Source organism: Falco punctatus, assembly GCF_963210335.1.
Source record: "Falco punctatus genome assembly, chromosome: 5".
NCBI lineage: Eukaryota > Metazoa > Chordata > Aves > Falconiformes > Falconidae > Falco > Falco punctatus.
In genome coordinates, this window is record NC_137584.1 from 81,879,873 (window position 1) to 81,894,647 (window position 14,775).

General features: G+C 36.8%; 1 protein-coding gene across 2 annotated transcripts in view; it reads left to right on the forward strand.

Moving 5' to 3' along the window:
* Positions 1-14,775, forward strand: part of MAP3K21 (mitogen-activated protein kinase kinase kinase 21) — a 43,456-nt gene that overhangs the window by 25,398 nt on the left and 3,283 nt on the right. The window contains exons 5-10 of one of the 2 annotated variants that reach the window (XM_080388864.1): positions 4,514-4,754; positions 6,685-6,807; positions 9,372-9,488; positions 10,042-10,192; positions 11,256-11,350; positions 12,969-13,754. In XM_080388864.1, the coding sequence (XP_080244990.1) occupies positions 4,514-4,754; positions 6,685-6,807; positions 9,372-9,488; positions 10,042-10,192; positions 11,256-11,350; positions 12,969-13,754 (1,513 nt within the window). The remainder of the gene's footprint in view (positions 1-4,513; positions 4,755-6,684; positions 6,808-9,371; positions 9,489-10,041; positions 10,193-11,255; positions 11,351-12,968; positions 13,755-14,775) is intronic. The other variant, XM_080388865.1, reaches the window with a different exon arrangement.

Below are 14,775 nucleotides of genomic sequence, written 5' to 3' on the forward strand. Positions count from 1 at the left end.
ATTTTTCCAGTTGCATAGTGGTGGAGGCAGGTTATGTGTGTAGGTGCATTTATGTGATACAGCAGTTTTGAACTTTTGAATTGTGGCTTACCAGTATACTAGAAACCTGATAGCGGAGATACACTTAGCAGGGTAAACTACTTGGAAGAGAGGATTTACTCTCTCATTAAAACATCGTTAACGTAAGTTGCCTGTTCTTGTTTGTAGATATACTATTCTTAAATTCCATTAATATGTTTTGGGACTGTATTTTAAATAATCCTGTAACTGTTTGGCAGCAAGTTTACTTCAGAAAAAAGGTTTGAGTACTGATTTCTCAAATTTTAGACAGTGTTGCTTTCTCCCTTTCTTCCTTAACAAAACCAATAAACAGTTTGGTCTGCTCAAACTACAGATAGAGGTATTTCGGTTGAAGTGAAATGTTCGGTTTGACTGGAAGCATAATGTTGTTTTAATGAGGCTTATCATATGAATGGCTCATTCAAGAAGTACAGGCAGTTGAAAAAGAAACATATCCACACCTGTCTCCCCAAAGAAAACAGGCTGTAGGTCTGTAAATGTGGCAGGTTGGCTCTTTTTAAAAACTGTTATTTTTCCTTGGATATTTGCATGCATCACTTAACAAACAAGAGTTTATTTACCTCTTAGCTAATCTTACAATCTGCAGATTTTCAGCTGCTGCTGAACATTCTCAGCTGTGGGAATGAAAAGCTTTTCATCCTGTTATATGACTGTATCACATGGCTTCTTTTCCAAAAATGGAATAGTGCTTTTTATCTCCTCTTCCTGGACAGTCTGATAATATTGATCTCTTTCAGTGTTGCAGTTTTGGAAGTATTCCTGCCAGATATTAATAAAATTAAGTCAAACTTGTACTCACGAATCAGCAAATGCGGTTTCTCTTGTCTGTTATCCAGATGCCTGTCACTGTTTTTCTTTCCATATTCTTACATCATGATATGTTTGTGCTAAATGAACGCCCACTGTTAGTTCTCTTTGCCCTCTCTTTTAGTTACTTTTAACTAGTTTTTAATCGCTCTGAGGTTTATATTTTTCTTTAGACAGCTTGCTAACAGTTGGAATAGACCAGGTATCCTCTTGAGTCCCTGTTAGAAATGCTTCTATTAGGAACGTATTTGTTCCTTGGTCTTTCTTGCAATATAGTTACTGCCGAGTATATATTTGTTGGTTTTTGTGATGTGGTAATAGATGAAGAAGAAGAAATCTTTATAAAAAGACATAGTCACTTTGACAAAAGCAAAAACTGAACTCATCTTGCTACACTGTCGGTAGCTTTATCTCTGGTTTCTCATCAAGCGCCACAGATGGCTGTTTGTTGACTGTTGGCTGGGCATGGGTGCGATCTTACGGATCTACTGTAATATTAGCCTATGTGGTATCAGAATTTAAGACTGCGGTATCATCAGTGATAACCTTACGTTGTTCCTGTCTGCCTTTTCTTGTACCCTCTGCTTTTCCCTCTTCCATTTCAGTTCACGGAACTGGGCAGGTGCTGTCTGTGTAGCCTCCGCTCTGCCTGCAGTGAGCCTATAGGATGCTGGAGCTAAGCTGTGTGCCTCTGTAGCTGTTGGATCTCTGCCTTTCTGGATGGGTTATAGTCCCTCTACAGAAAGTCGAGACTTTCCTTTTTACTTGCTGTGGTGTCACAAGCCACTGCATTTAATTGCCACAGCTTGCCATAGGGCATAACTCTTTTCTGCCTCTCCAGCAACTTCTGAACTAACCATTTTCCCCTTTTTACTCTGGGAGCAATTGTAACAGTCATTCCCATACAGGTTTTTGTTTATTTTTTTTATTATTTTCTGGAGGTATTAGTCTGGTATGAGATTTCTTATTGAAGAAAAATCTCAAGTTTAGGATAAAGTAAGATGTTGCGTAGCTTTGAGAGAAGAGTCATATTTTTGGTGTAAAAGTGAGTTAAGCTTAAATAGGGAGGGGAATAGATAAAATTAATCTCCCTTCTCATACGCCAAAGTAAATGCATCTCCAAAGGCATCTGCCCTAATTAGGTAAACTTGTTTAAGAATGAAAGCACGTAACTTTGACTTAGAGAAGGTTTTTGTGTGTGTGGGCTTATTTATTTTGGCATGTTATCAATGTTACTGTTCGGTACTTGGGAGAAAGTAATGTCTATGAAGTGTTTATACAAATAATAATAAACCAGAAAACCGTGCATGGGATCTCATGCCCTGTAAAAGAACTTCTGTAGCTGGAGGAATTTCCTCAAGGGCTTGCTGTAAATGAACGATGGTGAAGCCACCCACTCCAAGTGAAGATCACAATCTTCTTTTGACAAACATTCTTGAGCAACTTAAATATAGGGTTTTTTTCCTAGCTTCCTTACAATGGGTGTTTTAATTGTAGAGTGGTATAGAAACATTGCATAACTAATTGCAGTAAGTCTGTTTTTAATTAGTTTATTTGGAAAAGAGTAAATACTTAATCTCTCAGTGAGGAAACACTTTTTCTAGACTGTCTACCTTTTCAATACGGACTCTTAATTTTTGCCTAGTTACTGAGCTTTATGGACCTGGATTTTAAGACAATGAGAGATGGATAATCAACAGCGTCTCCTAATACATCTTAATTACTGTATTGATACAGTTACAAAGATCTTTTCTATTTAAACTCTGAAGTACCTTTATTCTAAATCTGAATTCATGAGGCTTCTGCTTCCAACCCTTGTTTTAGGTTGTCCAGTTTTGACTGGATGGGAGGAGGGAAATGAGAACTTACAGCAATCTCTAAGTTAGGTGGTTAAATATCTTTTTAAAAACAAAACCATAAAAGGAAACAAAACCAAAAAAAGCAAAACCCAAAACCTTACTTGCTGATGTGAAGGCAGGCTCCTTTGAATTTCCAAGAGGTACAGTTGCATTTTGCAGAAGTGTGTATGTTAAGCAGAGCGGACTTTTTAAAAAATATTTTTTCATATATTTTGTTGAAACAAGCTCACTTAGAATTACCAAACTGTATGAAATTTGTCAATAATTCCGATTAAATTTGAAAATGGTGAAAGTGTGTGTATGCCATAGCTGTAAACTAAAAACAAGTATCTTTCTGAGGAACAGATACTTTTTACTGAAGCAGTTTGCTTCAGTGCTTATCTGTCTTTTGACATGCATAGTCTTTTTGGAAGAAACAGAGAGATTGGGTGTGGGGTTTTTTACCCTTATTTGAAGACACCAAAATAGTATAGTTCAGGAATGAATTAATTCAAGACGAAGTGGGTGTTAGTAAGAGCAGAAGACCAGGATTTTGTTTTCACAGTATGCGATAAGGAATTGTGCTGGCATACAACATTGCTGGATACTTATGAGCAGAAGTAGGCAGTCTGCTCTGAAAAAAAAAAAACCAACAAACCACTACAATTTTAAGATTGTACAGTGACAGAATGAATGAATTTTAAATATGAAGAAGTTTCTAGTATATCCAGAACTTTTAGCATAGCATAATTTCAAATGCTGGCTTTCCATTTGAATTGAATTTCAGCTTCTATCCAGGTAGAATTTACACAATCTTAAGTAAAAATGAAAAAAAATCTGTAGTGAGAAACATACAGTATCAGTCACATTGTAGCTTCTTTTCCTGTAGTCTTTTTTATTAGCAGTATTGACTATAATACTTCTGGGTAAGCCTGTTTCATGTATAATACGCCGCATACTATGAAGGGACATCTACATAAATTTCAGGTATCTTTCAACAGATATTGGAAGCTGAAGTTTAAGGTGTTTTTAAGATGGTGGGTTTACAGCTGTTTAGCCTTGGGGATTCATTTACCCTGAAAAATTACCTAACTTCCTTACTGAAGCTTTTCCTTCTCCAAAATAAAAAAAAAAATTAAAAAGAGAGGAACTATTCTATGGGATTGATGGTTGGAGAGTCTACATGGTGTAATTCAGTGGTGAGTAGCTGTTTGATGTTATACAGATAACTGCTAGATTTTAATTAAGAAACAGCTGTCTTCTGTCTTATGACTTGGTTTATCCTGTTACACTAATCCTCATTTGGTGTAATGCTGATTGCTTTTCTAGATTGAAAAGTGCTACTTAATACATGGCTGAAAAACAGGAAAGGTTAGAAAATTTAAGATAAAGGCATTCATTTGTCTATTCGTCAGGTCATTGGCTTTATGTTAGTGCATAGGAGCTATGAAAGAGTCTCTAAGAGTCTCTGATGTGAAGTACTTGGAGCACACTTTCTGCTAGGCTATAAGCTGATAATCTTTGATTGGATGTGTTGTCCCCATTGCCAGCGCTTAAGTAAAGCGACTCGGGTTAAATGGTTAAAAAGAAACTGTGTAATGCTTGGTTTGTGTCTGGGTACAGAATCTTGGTTTATGCAGAATGGAGGACTTTCAGAAGGTTGTGTGTGCATATTATATGTATCTAGTGCATCGTGAAAATAAATCAGAAAATACAACCTACCGTGCGCTTTATATATCCTTTGATACGACCTTCACGTTATTAGTTTTACTTGTGTGACTCTTCAGGAGCTTCGATCACGAGAAGAGGAGTTGACAAGAGCAGCTCTTCAGCAAAAATCTCAAGAAGAATTACTTAAGCGCCGTGAACAACAGTTAGCAGAACGTGAGATAGATGTACTGGAGCGTGAGCTGAACATCATGATATTCCAGTTAAATCAGGAGAAACCCAATGTGAAGAAGAGGAAGGGCAAATTTAAAAGAAGCCGGTTAAAACTTAAAGATGGACACAGAATTAGTTTGCCTTCAGGTTTGTGATTTTTTTTTTTTTAAAAAAAAAAAGTTCACTATGTATGTTACGATCAAGTATGCAGGCTTCAGTTCCATGGGTAATGTTTTCAGAATTGGCTACTATTTTAATTCATCATCCAGTCTTTCTACCCTAATAGTGCAAAAGGGTATGGTAAGATTTGTATAGCCCTCCCCGCCCTGCCCCCCCCCTTTTTTTTCCTTTTCTCCGTCCCCTGTCCCAGCCCCCGTGTCCCCTCCAAAAACCACTTTCCTGTATCATATTCTTGTATGTACTAGTCCTGATTTCAGCTGGAAGACTCTTTTACCTAATTCAGCTAGAAGTCCATTGTATCTGGAGGGAAAGGTTACTAGCATGGGAGCCACATGGTTTAAGACTGGTTCAAACTTCAGATTTTTGCTACCTTTTTTTTTTTTTTGTACGGATAGAAAAGTACCTTTTTATCACATCCTGGAACATTCTAACATGATCAAATACTAGTGCTGTTTACCTTAAACTTAAAACACCTAGCAGAAAAACAGCACTTTGTAAAAGCTGGAGGTACGTGTGTAGTAAGTCCAAATTACATGCTTATTGCAGCCCCAAATACAACACAGCAGTTACGATCTTTGATGCTTTACTTCTTGCAAGAAAACGCTGTAATAGCAACAGAAGATATTATTTCAGAATACAAATATGGTATAATTTGAATGTTAGAGCATTTAATTCCACCCGTGAATGTATTAAAACGCCCCCTTTGCAAAGGGGATGCGGTTGTATAGTTGGGGTTTTTTTAGTTTCTGGTTCAGTGGTACCTTTTTAACGTTGCCATGAGATGACACTATGGAAACTCAAGATTATGCCGATGGTTAGAAAGCCTTCAGCAGTGCTGATGGAAGTGTGGAAGATGGAAACCTTCAGTGGCTTCCAGGTCAAGTCTGTCAGTTTAGTACTCATACAGTAAGAATCTAAAGTCACACTGACACAGGTCTGACCAAATCATACCTGTCTAGTAGTTGGAAAGAGACAGAGGGTAGTAGTATTTAGAATACTATTTCAGCACTAGTAAAATAAATTTATTTTTCTTTACTTTAGAAGTAATAATAACAGTAAATATAAATCACACTACAGCCTCCCACATAAGCATGTTAGATCGCTTTACGCTGGATCACGAGCTTAAACTAAATATTTGGTCTGTTGTTTCCAGTTCTGCTCATATTTAACTTAAAGTGTTTTTCAGAATATCGCTTACCACTTAGTTCTTTGTTGTCCAGAATCACCCAGATGAACTTGTCTGTGAAACAGTTCTGTTTTAACAATAGCATACAATGTAATTGCACTGGTGATGGGGATTAGAGGGGCATATTGTCAAATTTTATTTCATAAGGTTTTTCCTTCTTGCCAATACTTGTTGTTCTTTTTTTACTACATTGCTATAAATATTTGAAATTCTGTAGTTTGGTGTCTTATTTTTCTGACATGTTGATAGCTACGGCTTCTTTGTTAACGCTGCTTTTTATGTTGTATATGAATTACATTGTTAAAAAAATAATTAAGGCAAATCTGATTTCCGTGAATATTGATTGATTGATTTGAGATGAAATACTGAGATTTTTCTTTCCCTCTGTGACAACCAACAAGATTGAATAACAGCTTGTGATGTGGCTGTGTCTCAGTTTGGGTCCACTTGGACCTGCCTGCTTTTGGTGATGTTACTGCAAACCTGTCAAACGGTGTCTGTGGAGGTGTGAAATCCTGCCTGTTGGACTCAGTGTTTAAATTGTTACATTAAGAGTTAAAGTTTGTCAGCGTTTTTAATAGGAACATCTCCTACACTGGAAAGTCTTAATTCATTATATAGCTTTAATTGTTTTAAGAAGTACAGCATTATAATCACCTGAAGAGTTTTTTATTTAGAACATTAAAACTGATCCGTTTTACTCCCTTATAGATTTCCAGCACAAAATAACAGTGCAGGCATCCCCCAACCTGGATAAGAGGAGGAGTTTGAACAGTAACAGCTCTAGTCCATCAAGTAGCCCCACAATAATTCCTCGACTTCGAGCTATACAGTGTAAGTCTCCACCATTTCTGTTTGTTCATTTGGTCAATAGAGACTGTTTATTCCATATACTCACTGAAATACCCAGAGTGGTATCAGATTCCAGAGAGATTCTGTCTGATTTCTAGGTCCCCTAACTTGTTCTAACATTTGTAACTTGTTCTTTGATGGGAGGGATAATACGGCTAAAATGCTAGCTAATCTTCAGTAATGCAAAATTATTGTGAATGTTTTAAATCATATCTTTCCTTAATCTATTAATCTTCTTGATTAATCACTTTGTAAACTGACAGGGATAAAAGAATGAGGAATCAAAATTTATAGTGTCAATGGGCAAAGCATCACATTTAGAACCCATGTAAGATGGAAAACAAGTTTTTATTAGGTATTGGAGTTGATAGAGGAAACCAGTTATGGACTACCAAAGAAAAAAAAAGATTCAGAGAATAAGGGTGTCATGTAAGATGGAAAGGCCAGCGAATCAACCAGCAACCCAACTTGCTTATGGCAAGAGAAGCAAGCTTTAAGCAAATATAAACCCAGAAGGAAATGAAGAAGAGAGCTTGCTTTAGTTTTTTTGAGAACAAGAGAAAGACAGAAAAATAAAATTGTCAGTACACGTGTAGATTTACATTATTCTATGTAACCAGATGACAGAAGGAGAGGTGTGTTCATGCTCATGTAGTGGAGGTACCTTGTATGGAAGAAGACTGTGCATATTGTTACAGTGAAGCCTGCATTTATATTTGGGAATGACATATGTAGAGATAAACAGTTCCTACAGGATTCACTGCATATGTACTGTCTGATCTACTGTGCAAAGCAGATTGTCTAATTATCCATATTCAGCATGGAATGCCTTAAGCTTCTCTATATGAAATCAGTGGAACCTGTTCCAGCTGATTGCTTGTGGATGGTGTCTGTCTTCTCTTGCAAGGAGAGTCGCCTCTGAGGGAAATTACTTCAGAATCTGACTTTATCAGATGTAAATAAGGAGGAGGGGAAACCAAAATGCATGGGGATTTTCTTTTCTGCATACTGTTCTGTAGCTAGTATATGAAGTTTTATTTATTATTGACCAGCCTGAAACTCTCTTTAGAAGTTTGGATAGAAACCAGATCACTCATCTCCTTTGGAATACCTCTGCCTTATGAAATCCTTTTCATTATTCATGTCTAAAGGAGAAGTGGTCTTTTCTGGCAGTAACTTTATTTTTTGTTTGAACTGTAACTGACACAGTTCCGTGGGCGAAGACCATTACTATCCATGTGTTACAAATAAAGGAGAGAGGTGGACAAACCCTTTCTTAATGAAAATTTAAGATGGAAGGAAAATTACATAAATTATTTTTCAGAAGTTAGCTGACAAAGTATCTGTGTTGATAATGGTTTCCTGACTTCAAACCATGTGGTGGGTTTTTTGGTTGGTGGGGTCTTTTTGCTGCAGAAAGGTAAGAAATGTTTTTCTTAGTAAAATGTCATAATTACATATAAACAGGACTGTCTCATTTTACCTTTGATTCTCCTTGCTCTGTATGGAAATGCTTGGAAATGAAGCAAATTTCGAAATCATGCCAATACATGACAACTTAAGGGTGTTTTTTGGTGGTGTGGTGGTGGTTGTTTTTTTTTTTGTTTGTTTTTGTTTTTTTTTTTTTTAAAGCATAGCCATATGTAAGCTATAGCAGTACCACTCCTTGCATATGTGCTAAGTGTCACTTGGGATTTTTCTTTTTTTTTCTTTTTCTTTTTTTTTTTTTTTTTTTTTATTTGAGCAGGCATTTCTGTTTGTAGGACTAGAACATACAAAACAAGATAAAGGCTCTCCTTTAAAAGTACACTTCTGTTTCTGAGTTTGGATCCCTAGACTTTACCTAAAAGCTTATCAGATCTCTCAGGAGTATCTACCTGAAACAATTTAGCTTCCACACCCATCTGCACCTGTGCAAAATAAAGTCTCTTTCCCACAATAATGTTTTATCTTGATTTAACTTCAAAGTGTCTTTGTTTCAAGAAGACTTGCTCAAATACAGGTGATTTGAAGAGGCATATCTAAAAATTGGTTACTTGATTGCTTCACTTTGTTGTGACTCTAGCTTCCAATTCTAGAAGCTTTTTAAAATTAAAATAAATATCTAGTTAATTGTAAATCTTGTTATTAAAACAAATTCAACTGACTTTGAAAGGTGTTTTAAAGGAAGGAGGAAAACCAGTAAGATACATATTCCATAGGTCCTGGAATGTGGTTGAAAATGGGAGTGTAAAGAAGGTAAGTAGAGTGCCATACTACAGGGAAAGCTGTGCTGGCAAGGTGGTGTACGGTGAGGCAGGAGGAGAATCCTGTGCAGTGCAGGAGCAGCAGAACCACAGGCATGTACATGAAAATCTACTTGCCCGGGTTTGGTCCTAGAAAGAGGATCCTCTAAACCCTACAGTAAAAACCTGCTATCAAAAGACGCTTAATGCCTTTATAGGTTTGGGCTTTGTGACCCGAAGATAAAAATATATGGGAAACGGTTCCATTTCTGAAATCAGCTTGACTAAGTTCTCTACTACATTCTCTTAATTTTTCCTCAGTGATTCCCAAAACAGATACACACACAACTAATGGCCGAAGAAACAGTGTATATGTGTACCAGCAGGATGTAGATATCACAAGTGAATATGAACTTCCCAGTGGGGTTATGAAAAAAGGCAAGATTTCATTATGTTTCAAAGGTGCTGGTTCTGTTTAACTTAACAGTTGAGACAGTGACAGACTAAGCATTTAATGAAGGTTAGACACTTTCATAGTATAATTAATTTTGGCTTAGTGAGAAAGAAAACATTCATCATTGTCACAATTGGAATATTCTGTTTCATTTGATACCAGTTGTTCCACAGCATATATTTTTCTTCATTGGAATTTAAGTGCTCAGTCTAATTCACTTGTCTGAATTACCTACATAGAAGGTTCTCAGTTAAAGAGAGCATGGAAAATATGATTGTTTTGCTGCTTTATCTTTAATTGGGGTCTCTTGTCAGCTCATAAATTATTTTTCTTGCTTGCTCATCTTTTTGCATCAGTGCAGTTCGTGTGTTGGTTTTTATAAAATAAAATCTCAAATTTTGTCTACCCTTCATTGTGTAACTGTGTCAAAATGGTTTTGCAGTGGAGAAAATACTCTGTTCTGTCAAAATATTTTGATTTAAAAAATACTATTTATTTGTGCGGTTTTTTGTTTGTGCTTTTAAATCCAAACTCTAGTAACTTCAGATGAAAGCAACAGAACTTGGGGAAGGAGCACAACTTATCACCAAGAAGAGTTTGAAGATGTGAAGAGAAGTTTCAAAAAGAGAGGTTGTACATGGGGACCAAGTTCAGTTCAAACAAAGGATCGTGCAGATTGTAAGGACAAGTATGTGTACTACATCTTGTTTGTTTGATAATACTAAGCGTTCTTGGTAACTGAATCACTAACATAAGTAGTAAGTGAGAGAAGTTCTGCAGTCTCTAGTTACAGCTAAAGCTCAGTCCTAACTTGCAATTAATTTAGGAGTTATGTTAATGGTGGATGGCTCTCCCACATAGACTTAAGGATAAAAACTTATCTTAAAGTTTTAGTGGCGCTTACCTATTACCCTTTGTCTCTGGTTTTTGAGATTTGGAACGTACTGGGAGGCTGAGCTACTAATGCACACCAGGCATTTATGGCCTGTCTGTCTGTCTTGCCCCTCCTCACATTTACTTGAGGAGTTGCAGGCATGGCCTCCAGTGGGCACTTCCAGTGCCATTAAATAAAACTGACTCACTTTGCATATGTGAAACACAATTCACACCAGCAACATCATTTACACTGATAAAGGTAGGGTGAAAGGGGTCTGAAAAGCAGCTGGACACATTCACTTTCAGATTATTTTTTCTGATTGCTCAAAACTGGAGGTTATCGTTTTTTCTGGAGCAAGAGATCCTTTTCCTTGTCTCTTCTAGTATATATAGTTACTTATAGTGCCTTTTTCTTTTTTCTTGGTGGAGACCTCTACTAATTTACCTGTGGCAGTAGCTGGTTCCAGATCATCTGTTAAAACCGGCTTTAGGATATTTTTGTTTAGTCACAATGCTTAATAAATTTCGAATATTTGCGTCATTCCTTTGACACAGTGAAACTATTTTCAAGGTTTCCACCAACTTTTGTTCTTCGGTAGGTAGTCAAGGCCTATTTTTTTCATTGTCTTTCTTTTGTGGCCTGAAATTTTTATGTTATAAGGAATAGCTGATGTAGCACATGTATCAGTTTATAATCATACGACTGTGTGCTATCACATATATATAACTTTTGCTACCTGTGGAAAGCTTTACTGTTTTCAAGTTCTGTACTGCGTGTTTATAGTTTAAAAAGAAAGATATTTGAGTAATTTTCTGTAAAAGCATATATAAATATAGTATCCTCTGTAATATCAAAATAACTATTGTTATTTCAGAATAAGACCCCTTTCAGATGGCAGCAACCCTTGGTCAACTGTTTTAATGAAAAATCAGAAGGGTGTTCCCCTAGCTTCCCTATTTGTGGACCAAGGTAAGAGCTATTTTTGAAAAAAATGGAAGTTGCCATATGGTGACATTAGGTCTGTCGTGGCATTAGATGTTAAAATTGTATTGCTCAAATTCCTCAAGAATTATGCAGACTATTAGAAGAGTAGTCATGCTACAAAAAAACTACGGTAAAAAAATGCAAGTGTTAACATCTTTACATTTCCATCATTAGCAACTAAGAAATATATATAGTGTGTGAGCAGTACCACATAGGGATTTTTGCCCCTGTACATTTTTTAGTTGCCGGCTGATCTGTATATGAGGTCTGCAGTCATCAGGTTTTAGTTTAATCTAAAACCAAACATCTAAATCAATAATTACCTTGTCATTAATGATCATTTAAATGTCTTTAATTGTTAGTGGGCTCTGCACAGTTATTTTAAAAAAATGCTACTCTCTAAGTTTTCAAGAAAAAAATACGTAGATTTCAAACCTTAGTTGTTTAGGCAGGATTTTTGGATTTACAGGTAAATCACAAGTAAAAACATACTTAATCCTCTTAGGATCAGGAACATAATAGACTATAATTTTCAAATCTACACAGTTTCTGTGCTACAGATTCTGTTATCTGAGAAAATTAAGTTACCAGTGTCAGGAGAAAAACTGTGATAAACTTGGTGTCATACCAGCAGCTAGATTTATGCCAGCTGGAAGAGGAAATGGTAAGGTGCTTGGGCACTGCTCCCGGCCACCCACCCCCCTGCAGCCCCCCAGGAAAGAGGCATTTTCATCTTTGTATATACTGGCAGGGGTATAAATCAAGGCTACCATTAGCTTACTCTAAACCCCTGTATACAGACATTTGGAGATTATAATATACTTTTACATATTTGCATTTCAAATACTTATTCTGTAGCATTCAGTAGTTTACAGTAGAATAACACATGTAAGTCCAATTATACCTTCCATTTTATTTGTCATTAGGTGTGAGATGTCAAACTTATTTTTACTCCAGACAGCCATGGCCTAGTGAATTAGAAAATTTTCTAGTAACTCACTGGATTTTGGAACACAGCTTAATTGAAAGTGTTACAAAGAATGTGTTCCAGATCTTACCTGGCAGTTTGTGTATAGTACATTACTTCACTGTAGTCCATACACAGAAATATTTTCTGTGTTATTTGAAAAGCACTACCAAAGTCTTGTAAATCCTCAAATATCACAGACAATGCAAAGACAATACCTGTTCTTGAACTGTGTTGGGTGTGTAAAGACTGGAAGATACATTATGCCCCTCTTAAAATAAAGGTAAGTCTTTCAGACGTGGAAAACATAGTTTGTTCACAGTTAACTTATGCTCAGGAAGGCAAGCTGCTTCTAATAGTTTGCTTTTGACTTGCTAAAAAGGTGAAACTGTAGCAAATGGTACTTCTGCTACTTTAAAGGCTATCAAGAGAACATGAAGATGTTTAGGCTTAGGATACGTTTCTGAATCTTACAGTGTGAGTCTCTGAGCTTCTAACTACTTTCTGAAGGGGACATACAGTATACCTCAAGATTAATACTTGTGCAAGTGAAAGGAAATAACGATGTACATATGCAGACATGCAATAGCAAAATAGCTGAATTGCAATCTTAACATATACTGTAATGTTTTATAGGTGTCTGTACTGATAAGAAACTTCTCCCTGAAGGTTTGGACAGTAAAAGACCAAAGCCAATTAAGTTGCCGAATCAGGCCTATATTAATCTACCTCTTTGGAAAGATGATCAGGGAGAGAATACAGTAGAACATGAGAGCTTTGAAGAAGGAACCTCTGCTAGTTCTACAAGTAGTACTCCTCAAATGACACCTACGAACAGTCTGAGCAGGACGCCACAGAAGAAGAAGACTGATTCAGTTCTGTATGGGTGTGCTGTCCTCCTCGCATCTGTCGCGCTGGGCTTAGATATCAGAGAGCTGAACAAATCACAGGGTCCAGATGAACTCTTGCCTAAAGATGAGAAGAAGAAGCGTGATGGAATATTTCAGCGTGCTTCAAAATTTCGCAGGAGTGCCAGCCCTACGCGACTGCAGTCCAAGAAAGAGGAAGCAAATACTCCATCCCTAAATCCAGCTGCAAATACTGTGAATCTTCTGTCTATGCCCTCCATTTCCACAAAATGCCTACTTCAGTCTGACAGTGAAGATGCGTTTGTAAGCACTGTGCTTGGTGACTGTGGCCCATCTAGTGCCACTGATGACTTTTCATCTGAAACCTCTGAAAGTAAGAGAGAGCAGAGGATACACCTGGCTCCTAAAACAGTTTCTACACGATTAAAAAAACAGCCTTTTAATCTTTGTCTGAAACACGAATCTCAAAATGTGCCAAATGATTCCTTTACAAAGTTAAGTGTGTTGGGTCACAGGCGAACCTTATCAGATGGGAACAATTTTCAGACCACAGGTGAGTAATAAAGATCTTAGTGTAAAGGATTTTTAAGCACAGAAACAGAAAATGTAGGGAAACTAACCATTTACTAGTGAGTTGCTAAGATTTTTGTTACAGTTACGCGTTAGCTGAGCCACCTTAACAGCGTGTGGGTAAGCCCTCTGTGTCTGAACCCTGAATAAACTAGTTGCGCTTGGAATAGTGTCCTGTTAGGAGTGTTGGTATGGAGATTTAAGGGAAAGAGATGGTTTATTTCAAGGCGATATCTGTTTTTCTCAGGTGTTGCAAAAATAGGTTTCCCTGGTCTTTTCGTGTTGTCAAGAACCTCCTTTCTGAGAAACGTACAATACTAGCATTGTGGCTGAAATAAACTGAGAGTGCCAGGTGCATGCATTGAGTAGTTGTGGACTTCCTGAGACTGAGAATATGCTTGTTTAATTTTAATATAGTTTCACAGTCCACATAGGTGAGTGATTAAGCATCATTTTAGTACTGCACATTTTATTAACTTCAAGAAAAACAAGTCTGGTAAGTTTTGATTTGCCTGCTTGACCTAGAAGCTATGTCACATGTTCCATAAATCCTTAAGATAAGCTGTTGATAAAAATGGTCTTTAAATCTGGTTTCCATGTAAATGGATAAGTTCATGATTAATGAGGTTTTGAAAAGAAGTTCTAAATTTCAATACTGGCATTCTGTGGTGTCTTAAATGTAATATTCTTCACGGTACTCTATGCATATGTAATTACTTATAATAACTGGACAAAATTATGGGGCTTTATTCCAGTATTAATATTCATCCAGTTACTGGGTGGTTAATGCTTTATCTCTTTCTTTTGTATCAATAAAAAATAAACTATTGTGGCCTCGAGCAGAGAGTATAGATACAAAAATGTTACTTGAGCACTGCCGGTCCTCTCTTAGGAGGTTCCCCATGGATGTACAAGCCCCTTAATTTTTCAGGTGGGGGGGGGAAAAAGCCACTAGTGATTATGGCAGCTCAGTTTTACAAATAGCAAAGAAGTCACATGGTTTA